Source organism: Spermophilus citellus (assembly GCF_964194105.1).
Source record: "Spermophilus citellus genome assembly, chromosome: 6".
NCBI lineage: Eukaryota > Metazoa > Chordata > Mammalia > Rodentia > Sciuridae > Spermophilus > Spermophilus citellus.
Genome location: NC_138187.1, coordinates 137306104 through 137318868, shown reverse-complemented (window position 1 = coordinate 137318868; position 12765 = coordinate 137306104). Strand labels below are relative to the sequence as shown.

Genomic DNA, 12765 nt, shown 5'->3' with positions numbered 1-12765 from the left:
CAAATAAATTTCATTATATAATAATAACAACAACAACAACAACAACAGCTATATGTCACATTATCTGCCTGGTGTTTACCTCTCCAGAATAACGACTTTGACTATATGTCTATTTGCAATTTTCCTTATAGTTTCCTTCATATATCAGCAAACAATATTGTGCACTCTTTATCTAGAGTGACTAACTCAATAGACATTTGCCTGTTTTCTGTCCTGTGGTTTCCTTCCACCGTGTATGTTCTCCTTACATTTGAGACTCAGATATTCTGAGTGATTGGTTTCTTTCCTGTTCATCAGGTTAGCTGGTGGCTTCCTCTGCTTTCTTTTCTAATTTCCAAATGTAAAATTTCTTTGCCTTTTATTTCCCTTTGTCTGTCATCCTCTTTGCCATTATGGATGGATGTATTTCGCAGAGTTCCTGGAAAGAAGGTAGAAAATGTGTGTTTAGACTCCACAGAATATATCTGAAGATTTGGCTTTTTTTTAAATAAATAAGTTTATCAAAGCCAGTCTGATGCTACTTAATATTTTTGTAGAACCCATTATAACTATAATGGATCAGAATACTAATTGTACTCACTTGATGCAATTTCTTGCAAAATCCCACTTTGAGTTTTTCTACTCTGCTAGTAACATAGTTTCAAATTAATAAATTACTTGAGGAAGATGAGATTTGATTGTATTCTGATGACATGTTATCCACAACTGGCAACAATATTGATATTCATGTACGTGGCATATACATACACATATGTATATACATATGTTATGCACACATGTATGTACATATGTTATGTGTTTATGTATGTGTGGATGTATGCATGCCACTAACCACTGGTCAGGATTGACATTTTTAGGGAAGGGAATTTGAGATATAGACAGGACAAGGAACATTTTGGGTCACTTTAATAGTCTATACTAATAAGAACTTCCTTAAAAACATTCAATATAATCCACTCATATTTATATTCATCTATCTAACCAGTTTTAGATGTGAAGCTAGTATAAATAACCTTTTAAAGAGAATAGAAATAACTCCTATTTTATTGACAAGGAAACTTAAGACCTCCACAAACCATATACTATATAGGTTCCCTCTCCTTCCTACCACCCCACTGACTTTTTGTCCAGTGTCTATTTCCCCCTGTGAGAATGCAGATATTTTTGGAACTGGTACTTTACCTGCCTTATGTTGTAGTATTTTCATCTTGACAGACGTTATCATTTTTACACTACTTTTCTATTTGCTTATTGATTTTGTTTATTTTTTAATTATCTCTTTCCTCACTAGAAAGAATTGTCCATGAGGACAGGTATCTTTATTTTGTCTTCTGAAATATCTCTTTAGAATTTTAAGTGTTAAGTTAAATTTATTTTTAGTAGGTGGTTTAAAACATAAAAATTATATATAATTGGGTACCATTCATACATATATACACATTGGATAATGTAAAGTCATGTGAAACATCTACTTGTAACACATTTATCATATATTTATACTTGAAAACTTTAAAAATCTTTTCTTCTAGCTCTTTGAAATGTGCAGTTATTATGATCTCTAGCCATGCTACTGTGCAATATAGCACACAGAATTCTTGCTCCTGTGTAACTGTAACCTAGTACCCATTGATAAACCACTCCTCAGCCCACCTTCCCTCCTGTTTCCTAACCTCTGGTCATTACCAATCTGCTCTCAACTTTCATGAAACTAATTTTTTATTAGATTCTGTGTATGAATGAGATCATGTACGTTTTATCTTTCTGGGCCTGTTTTATTTTGTTTAACATAATGACCTCCTGTTCCATCCATGCTGTCACAAATGATGAGGTTTCGCTCTTCTTATGGATGATCATACACCATTGTGCCAAGGTACCACACCTTATCCACTCATCAATTGATGGAAGCTCCAATTCTTTCCATTTCTTGGCTGTTGTGAATAGCACTGCTATAAACATGGAAGTGCAAATGTCTCCTAGACACACTGTTTTTATTTCCTTTGGATATATATACCTAGTAATGGGTTTGCGGTATCATATAGTAGTTCCAGTTTTAATTTTTTGAGGAACCCGCATCTCATTTTCCATGAATCTTCTATTAACATTCCCATTGACAGCGTGCAAGACTTTTCTGTCCTCCACATCCTCCCAGAACCTGTCATCTTTAGTATTTTTAACAATATCCTTTACCGTTGGAGTGAGGTGATATCTCATTGTGGTTTTCATCACATTTCCCTCATAATTGTTTTTTTAAAACTTTTTTTATACACACGTTAATCATTTATATGTCTTCTTTTGAGAAATATCCATATGTTGCCCATTTTAAATAAGATTATTCATTTCTAATTTTTTTTTAAATTTTTGCTACTGAGTTTTTGGAGTTTCTTATATATTCTAGATATCAACCACGTGTCATTCATATAGTTTGCAAATATTTTCTCCCAAATCTGTAGGTTCTTCACTTTACTGATTGTCTCCTTTGCTGTACAGAAGCCTTTTATGTTGATATGGTCCTACTTGCCCACTGTTTCTTTTGTTTCCTCTACTTTGGGGATCTTGTCCCCCAAACATTCCTTACCCATTCCAATGTCCTGAGTGTTTCCTTCTAGTAGTTTAATATCTATTATTTAGGTATGTAATCTATTTTCAGTTGTTTAGTGTAACTGGTAAGAGATATAGGTCTAGTTTCATTCTTCTGCCTGCTGATATCCAATTTTATCAGCACTATGTATTGAAAAGATTGTCCTTTATCCAATGTGTGTTGTAATTACTAAGCACCTTTGTCAAAAAAGCAGCTTGATATAGGTTTACATCCAGGCTGTCTATTTTGGTCTAGAGGTCTGCATTTATGCCGACACTACGCAGACTCTTATAGCTTTGTAGTTTATTTTGAAGTCAAAGAAGGTAGTGTCTCCAGCTTTGTTCTTTTGGGTCAAAAAATGACTTTGTCTATTTGGAGATTTTTGCAGTTCCACAAAATTTTAGAATTATTTTTCCAGTTCTGTGAAGAATGTCATTGGTATTTGAACAGACTTTATCATTTTTTACATGAATTTGTCCATTGCTTTTGGTAGTAAGGACATTTTTAACAGTGTTCATTGTTCTCATATACAAACAAGAGCTGTTTTTCTTTTCTTTTTTTTGTTTTTTTCTAATTTATTTCATCAATGTTTAATAACTTTTATTGTAGTTATTCTTAGAAGTATTTACTCCTAGGTATTTTGTTTTATAGTTTACTTTTTACATTTACTTATTTATATATTTGAGATGGGCTTTCTCTGTGTTGTCTAAGCTGGTTTTAAACTTGCTATTGTCTTTGCCTCAGCCTCCTGAGTAGCTGGAATTACAGGTGCATGCCACAATGTCTCACCTGTAGCAATTTTAAATGGGATTGGTCTCTTAATTTTTATTTCAGAAAATCTACTATTAGCATGTAGCAGTGCTACTGATTTTTTGTCAATTTTATATTCTGTGTTATGACATATCTTAAGCATCTAGAATAGTGTTCATAGAACATTATTGTATGCTGTTTTTAAGTCCTTTGGGTATGCTATTCCTTTTAAATATAAATGCTTTTATTAACTTTAAATAATATAGCAAAAGTCACAAGATCAGAAATCTATTGTATTTGTTCGTATTTGAGAATTTTTAGTTTATAAAGCTTTATGACAATGAAAAATATATCCATTCCCTGAAGATTGTTATTCAGGCAATCAGGCAAAATATTTGACATAATAACCTCTCCTCATGTTATTTCTTATTTCTAGATAATTCTAAAGCACTGATTGCATTTCTGGCATTTCTGATTATTGTGACATCAATAGCCCTGCTTGTTGTCCTCTATAAAATTTATGATCTGCATAAGAAAAGATCCAGGTAAGAACTGATGTATGGATTAAAAATAATCATGGTAGAAGTAGCCATGCAAGCTCATGTCCATAAGGCAGTCATGGACCCAGCTAAATAAATATGTGAATGGAAGAAAACAGCATGGAGTACAGATCATGACTGACACTGGATCGAAGTCCTTGTTATGGGTGTTATTGGTTTATATTAAGTATTCATATTTTTTACATTTTCAAATAATGTTCTGGATTTACTTGGATTACAGCCAGTGGAAAGAATATGTGTCTGTTCTTTTAGGACAAAGTGGATCAGAGAGAACGAAGAGTGGCAAAGGCAAAAGAAGGAGGGAAATAGTTGGGGACATGTACTTATTTCTTTGGCCAGGAAAAATGATATTTTATGAAAAACAGGAGCATTAAAATCAACTCTTTTGGTCACATACCAGAGTTTAGCAGACATTTCTTGGTTGTTTTATCATCCCTCATTTTTTTTCTTTACTCCACTCCCAATTACTTTCTCACCTCTCTTTTCCTCTTCTCTGTCATCCCTCCATTCCCATCTCCTCTCTTCCTTCCTCTTTTTCTCTCTCTTTTCATCTTTCTTGTCTTCATTTCTTTCTTACTTCAATGCATTCATTAAATAAAATTCACTCAGTTGAATTGAATGCCAACTGAATTCAGTGTTTCTTAAGATCATAGACATTCATATTTCTTATTTTCACAGCAATTTAGATGAAGCACAGGAACTTGTTGAGCGGGGTAAGTATGCTTATTTTTTTACTTATGAATATGCTTGCTCTTTCATTTGAGTCCATTGGCATTTTTAGTTTAACCTGGACTTCTTCTGTTGATACAATGATGAAACTTAAATCCAATTGTTCTATAAGCAAGCCTCTATGAAGTTCCTAGTGTATGCCAAATGCAAGGCACTGAGAATTCCACAGGGATGGGCCACAGACTGCTCTTGAAGGGTTTTGAATCTAATATATGAAGACAGGTGTATTGACAAATAGGACAGTAATTTGATAAATGCTATAGTTACTGAATATGTATGGGTCTACACAAAGATAGAAGACAGAAACCTGCTTGTGGGGAAGGCAGGGATCTGGTCTGTAAAGATCCTGAAAAGCACTAGATCAACAGATGAGGGACGAGGAGGGGTGGGAGAGCAGAAGGCAGGTCACAGAGACAAGGAGGAGATGAGTGTCCTGAGGTCTTTGGCAGAGTGGGATGATGGCTGTTCCCACTAAAGGCACAGTTAGGGACAGGACACAGAAGAGCAATTTGATTTAGGAGAGGAAAACAAATTCCTTTTTTTGTCAACTTTTAAATTACTTCTTTAATTAAAAAAAATCATGATCCTGTAAAAAGAGATGGAATTTAAAAAATTGAAGCTATGCTTACAGTAATGAGTGTTTTTTTTCTCTCTCTTACTCAAGACAGGCAGACCTTAGAATACCTCTCTTGAGTTACATTTGAAGGGCTTCTTCCTTGTAACAGCAGGTATCAAGGCTATGTGCAGAAGCATTAGGGCTGCTTCTCTGGAGGTCCCTTGTTGTTAACTTTGTTTTCTTTTGCAGAATATGTTAATATCTAACTGTGTGTGTTATTAATTCATTCGTTTGTTTATTATCTTCTCTCACTAGAATGTAAGCTTTGGAAACACAGGGAGATTTTTCTTTCTCTTCACTGCTCTATTCCAGCACCTGGAATTGAATACATACTAATGAATAAATGAATCAACAGGATAGCATGTCCTGAGAGTTAGTTTTGATAGACTGAGGAAGAATTAAGAGCACAGGAGCAATATAGACTGAGGAAGAATTAAGAGCACAGGAGCAACAGCATCTGAGCAGAGGAGGAAAATTCATTTTAAGGAGTTAAGGCAGATGGGAAAGGGAAATTTATCTCAAAATTAATAGTGATTGCACCATAGAGTGTACTAGAACTTATACACCTGAACTTCATAATCTCCTGAGAGTGGTCTTCAGTTCAGAATGAGTGAATATACTCGTGATCCCAACAACCCAAAGAAGCAACAGCATGTGGCCATTTTGATACTGTGATGGATAGAAGGTTTCTATGGACCATAAAAATAATGTGACACTCTCATGGACAACTTTTCTTCATCTTTAAATGGAGAAAATTAACATGAGTACTAAAATAAGGATACCTAACAGGACATGGAAAAGTAGTAGAAACATAGTTTTTATATTATGTTAAAACATAGTATAACCATGTTTCATTTTCTAGAGGCACAATAAATGAATATAACTTGTTTCACAGTCTAGTGTAAATAGACAATAAAACTTAGCTGAGTAGTGGGTAGAAGGGTATTAATCAAATTTTCTTGTTTCATTTGCATAATTACAATATTTTAGAATAAGTTAAAATGAAAATAATAAAAATAGTTATAATATAATCATCTTAATTACTATAAAATATATGTAATTACATGGATATATGGGTGTCCTAACAATGGTGATATTTGGTTTGAGATCTTTTCTGTAGGAATAGAAAGTATTCTAGTAGAATACTAGAAAAGCTGTTCTAGTAGAGAGAACAATATGAAGCCCAAAGGAAGACTGAAACACACGATTTGAACGATATTGATTTATTGGTGAATGTTTATATGTGAGTGAGGTTTTCCGGGCAGCCTGTTTGTGAGAAGGAAAGACACTAAGAGTAAAGTCTTAGATGCAAATTTGTGAATGTGTATGCACATTTAAAAGACAGACATAACATTAGACTTGAATCTTTAATATGTTTATAGATGATGAAAAACAGCTGATGAACGTTGAACCAATTCATGCAGACAATTTGTTGGAAACTTATAAGAGAAAAATTGCTGATGAAGGACGACTTTTTCTCGCTGAATTTCAGGTATGGGTTACCCTTGACATAGGATAATAAAATTTTGAATGTATTTATATAAACATTTGTTTTAATAATGTATCCCACATACTACTCCAATATGATCAAGGCAGATATTATTAGTAGATATTTATAGACCAGATGAAATGTTAACAAGATTATAATATGAAGTGAGTAAATATTTTGGTATAATACTTTATTGTATTATTATCAAATATGAAGTCATGTCACAAAACATATTTGGCTGATTTATACTTGTACTGTAGCTATTTATTCAAGCATCTGTTTTTAAGTGAATTTCAGAGCGGTGCATCAACTAATTCTGAATTTTGTCTTATTCATGAAGTTTGTTCTGAAAATAATTCATCATTCATTTTTAATGTTTTGCATAACTCCTAATAATGTTAGTCTTAATAATCATATCTGACATACTTATCAGAATAAAGAAAATAATTGACAGGATGTCACATTAACTCAATACAATAACTGGTGAAGGGAAATTTCTCTAACCCAAAGAACATTTGTATCTTTCAGAGCATTCCACGGGTATTCAGCAAGTTTTCTATCAAGGATGCTCGAAAGCCTTTCAACCAAAATAAAAACCGTTATGTTGACATCCTGCCTTGTGAGTCCTCATTGAGAACTGAATTTTTATATATTTAAGCTGTTCAATTGCTCATTATTTCACTTGTTTCTTTTCTTTTCTTTAAACAGATGATTATAACCGTGTTGAACTCTCTGAAATAAATGGAGATGCAGGGTCAAACTATATTAATGCCAGTTATATTGATGTGAGTAAGAATATGAAATTTTTTATATTGTTGTCATCATTGACAGTTCAAATTTTTCGTATGTTTATGCATTCTGTTCAGTTTCTTCTTTGTCTTTGTAAAGTTTTATAAAATTTATTAGAAATATTTTGAAGTAAGCCAGGTCACAGATGTGAACAGACTCACTAATATTTATAAGAGTAGTTCTTGATTATATTCCTTTTGGTGTCAGATGTAACATAAGATTTTCCTCTTTGTGAAACAAAATTATACTACAAATTAATATACTATGATGCCTATTATGTGCTGGATAGTAAAATAAATGACCTAGCACATATTCATCATAAGAACCCCACATTTGCCCAGCCATCTGCACTATGCTAGGTGTGTAAATGAGGACCAAGAGGCTGACATTAGTTACCTTGTGCTTGTTCACACAATCACAATGACTTGAGATTCAGCTTCAGTTAGCCTGACTCCACATTGCTTCTGTTATGTACACTACATTGTACCTGCGACATTCTTAATTGACATTCATCCTCTGTCCACTGAATTTATCAAAAAATGAAAATATCTATACATGGTAAATTTCTGAAAAAATATTTTAATATTTCCATTAATAATATCATTGTAAATAAGTAATGATTTACATGAGTTAAATAATTTTAAACACCATAAAAATATCATAAACTGAAAAAACCCTTCTTACCCAATCTACCATTTGCCGAATATATCCATCCACCAGAAGAAATAACTTCTATATTGGCTTTTTATTTATCCATCCAGAGTTTTTTATATATATATAATTAAAGCACCAAAATATATTACCATCCATTTATCTGAAAATGTAAACACAATAGTCACACTGTTCTGTATCTTGCTAGCTATATAACTCTCTATCTGGGATTTATATGATATCATTGTAAATAACAGGGTCAGAAACTTTTCCTATGAGGGAGCCAGACCAAAAATAGTTTTGACTTTGTGGAGCATTTTTACATCTAGCTATTTTTATAGTGATTTGCAGTATAACTGCATTGAGGTTTATTTTATCAGTTCCTAATTATCAGGCATTAAATGTGGTTTCTTAACTTCTACTACTACTAACAATGGTATAAGGAATCATATGAACTTTTATTTTTCCAAATGAGTTTCAGTATATCTGTAGGATAAATTTCTGTTAGAATTGCAGGGACAAAAAAAAAACATAGATAATTGCAATTAAAAAGAAAATTCTAAATGGCTCTCCAGAGGGGTTTTACAGTTTATAATCCAGCAGCAACATATGAACATGCTCAGCTCCATATAGCCTTGACAAAAGAACGTGCTAGAGAAAGGTTTGGCAACTCAATAGCTTACCAAGTATATTTTATGCTGTTATGTATGCTGATTTATAAGGTAATTCCCCAGATTCTTAAAAAGAAAAAAATAATTCAGCTGTTTGTTGTTGTTGTTGTTTATATTGCTATTGCTGTTGGACCACTTGAATATATAAATGTTCTCTACTTTGCTAGTAGAATCATCTGGGATTCTCCCCTTAGCCCCAAGCATTCTGTCCCTAGAGAGAGCACTCTAACCTTTGTTTCCCTCCACTTTGTTTGATATAGAACAGCTTTAATATCCTTGTTTGCTATTGTCCCTGGAAATCCATCTTAGTCTACAAATAACTCTTCCCTTAACCTGTCCTCATGATATCCATAATGAAATCTCTTATTCTGTCTTTTTAATATAATCCTTAAAAGATTTATTTTTAATAGCAGGCAACACTTTTTGCAAATGTTAAGTCATAGTCCAAAGAATAACTATTAGTTCTATGTCATATGTTTTTTTTTTACTTCTATTTGAACTGAGCTCCACAGACCTTCCCAGTTAGCACTAATCAAATTTATTTTACATATGGTGTTTTTTTACAAATAATAATTTGTTATTCAAAGTAAAATACTTGAGAGCAGACCTGCTAAGACTTCACAAGAGCTTAGATGATCTCTAGGAAAAAACAAAAACCCCCAAATATATATGGCCACTATGGTATCAGATTGTATTTACATTTCCTCAACACAGCTAGGAGCTCCCGGAAGCATGCTTCTTCAGCTTTTAGATTGGTACTTGACATATTGTAGCCATTCAATATTTGTTGAATAAATGAACATGACTAATACTGTGCTATGAGAAGCTACTAGAATTGAAATGAATTCTTATAGTTTTTGTGCAAAAGTTCATTCAGTAGCAAACTTCATCTCTTTCTATGGAGCTTTTCTCATTGAGGCAAATGAGATAAAGATAAAATTAAAGAGACTGAGATAATTTTGAAGGTATCATGTTTTATCAACTTCTGTGCTCCCTTTTTTGTCTTAGTAACAGGAGCAGAGAAAGCAGACATTGTAGGTAATGAAATGAAAGTGATTGCATCACTTATCTGGAGTTGCATAAAAAGACTCCAGGGAATCAGCAGCATATTTCAACAATAGTTAAGAGGTAGAAGTGTAGAGGGCAATTCCAGAGGGATTTAGACAAAGCATTGGAGTACAAATCTGAAAAGTAACTACATGGCTGGTGAGAAGGCTGTAAAGGTTCACAGGATTTAAACTATAATAACTGAATTACGCTCACAAATTGTTGTATTATCCTAGGTAAGAATTAAGTCAAGTTTTAAAAAGTGTTTGCAGTATATAGCAAAATACATGAAAGTCATGAGTAGTATTTGCAAATGCTAATTAATCCACTTGGCACAGTTAAATGACTGATCACAAATTAATAAAATTTCCTTAATAATTTGAAAATGCCCTGGGAAATCTATAACCAACAAATGGCAAATCTAAAGCAATTTCTTCTAATTCAGAATATTGCATGTTAGCAGGGTATGGTGGCACATGCCTGTAAACTCAGCAAGTAGGGAAGCCAAGGCAGGAAGATCTCAGGTTTGAAGCCAGCCTCAACAATTTAGTGAGGTTCTAGGCAACTTAATGAGACTCTGTCTCATAATAAAAAATAAAAAGATCTGGGAATATGGTTCAGTTGGTTAAGTGTCATTGGATTCAATCCCTGTTAACAAAACAAAATAAAAAAGAAATAAAAAAGGAATTTTGCATGTTAATGAATAATGGAGTATTTAGTAAATGATATATTTTGTGTGTTTTTTGAACAGGGTTTCAAAGAGCCCAGGAAATATATTGCTGCACAAGGTAATTTATTTGATAGTCCTATACTATTTTTGGAAATTTATTTTATAACGCTTTAAAAAATATCTCTCTTAACTTGTATTTTTTTTTAATCTCCTAGGCCCCAGGGATGAAACTGTGGATGATTTCTGGAGGATGATCTGGGAACAAAAAGCCACTGTTATTGTCATGGTCACTCGATGTGAAGAAGGAAACAGGGTAAGAACCTACAAGTTTCACAGGATGGTGGTTGGAATTACATTTTAAAAAACCATATTTTTGTGCTGCTGACTAAAATAGAATTCTTTCTATTTTAGTGGTGCTAACATTTGATTTGAATTCTCATACATGCAGAAAAATAAAATTTTTACATATGTAAATGTATTCCTAAATATATGACATTTAGATGTTTTGATTTAATTACTGGACTTTTATTTGGTTCCTGTTTTTTTCTTTTTCTTTTTCTTTTTTTTTCCTTAGCATTGTTCAGAACCTTGAAAAGTGTTAACTTCCCAAGTACTAGTGAATACTCAAAACTGACTTTGAGCAGATAGGTGTTAAATCATATAATATGACTTTATTGGAATAAAAGCCTTTTGGTTTCCCAGCCAGTAACTGACCACAATGAATCACATCTTTTTTTGCTGACCACTGAGCATGCCCTCTTTTTAAAGGCAGCTAAGACTCAGAACATTGTCCTTCTGCTATGTAGTCTAATACAAGGGGGAGAAATGAATTACAGTAGAGGGGGTAGAGAGAGAAGAGGGGAGGGGAGGGGACGGGAGGGGGGATAGTAGAGGAAAGGAAAGGCAGTAGAATACAACAGACACGAGTATGGCAAAATGTAAATCAATGGATGTGTAACCCATGTGATTCTGCAATCTGTATACGGGGTAAAAATGGGAGTTCATAACCCACTTGAATCAAAGTGTGAAATATGATATATCAAGAACTATGTAATGTTTTGAACAACCAACAATAAAAATAAATAAATAAATAAATAAATAAATAAATAAATAAATAAAGTCCTTCTGAACACCTAGATGGGAAACAGTGCATTTCAGACACCACAACTTTAGGTGTATATGTGCTTAACCAAGAATATGTAAATATTGTGAGAATTTTGGGTAAATAATTTTGGGGTTTTGTTTTATTAAGAGTGTATAGTAAAATTTTGTTTAAATGAAAAACTTGAATCATTAATGATTTTTTAAAATATAGAACAAGTGTGCAGAATACTGGCCGTCAATGGAAGAAGGCACACGGGCTTTTGGAGATGTTATTGTAAAAATATATGAGCACAAAAAATGTCCAGATTATATCATTCAGAAACTGAGCATTACAAATGTGAGTATGTTCTAGTAAATGATTTTTGGTTTGATATTGCTTTTATAAAATTTAATTATGAGATATTAAATGTGAGAAATTGAAATATATCTGGGTAAGTTGTCTTTTACTGATCTCTAGGAAGAAGGGTTAGGTTAGAACAAGAATACAAGTTGATAGGTCAAATTTTAGCCACGGGTCAAAGACAGGTTTGTCCATGTCAAATCAAAAGTATCTATTATGATGGACTCCTGAAGTACTTTAGAAAAAGAAGGTTCCATTAAATATGTTAAATAAATGATTATATTATTAAATTAATAAATAATCCTGAATGGATTGTTACCATTAGGGAAAGAATACTTAGGCAAACTGCATAATTAGAGAGCAGTACATGGAGTATAAATTCTAAATATATAGTAGAGAGAGAAGTTTAGTTTATAAAATAAAGAGGCCACCACCGTGGCCTTGGTAATAGATAAAATGGAGGTCAACATACATATTATATAATTGTATTTACATATAAATTCCAGATAGGTGAGCAGATAAAATTAGAAAGTAGAGTAACAGTTGCCTCCAGCTGAGAGGGTTGGAATGGGGAGCAACGGCTAATGGGTGTAGGCTTTCATTTTGTGCTGACAAAAATGTCCTATAATTAGATAAGGGTGATGTACCAATCTGGGAATATAATAAAAACCCTTCAAATGAATGATGTTTATGATGGATGGAATATACTTTAATAGTGCTATTTTAAAAATGTAGATCTTTCATGAGAGGTTGAAATTTTCTCTGAATTCC

At 32.8% G+C, this 12765-nt stretch overlaps 1 protein-coding gene across 1 annotated transcript in view; it reads left to right on the top strand.

Annotated features, from left to right (window-relative positions):
- PTPRC (protein tyrosine phosphatase receptor type C) overlaps nt 1-12765 on the top strand; it is a 112170-nt gene that overhangs the window by 82159 nt on the left and 17246 nt on the right. The window contains exons 15-22 of the mRNA XM_081299748.1: nt 3765-3873; nt 4567-4601; nt 6616-6725; nt 7251-7341; nt 7431-7507; nt 10632-10668; nt 10766-10863; nt 11866-11991. Of these exons, the coding sequence (XP_081155874.1) occupies nt 3765-3873; nt 4567-4601; nt 6616-6725; nt 7251-7341; nt 7431-7507; nt 10632-10668; nt 10766-10863; nt 11866-11991 (683 nt within the window). The remainder of the gene's footprint in view (nt 1-3764; nt 3874-4566; nt 4602-6615; nt 6726-7250; nt 7342-7430; nt 7508-10631; nt 10669-10765; nt 10864-11865; nt 11992-12765) is intronic.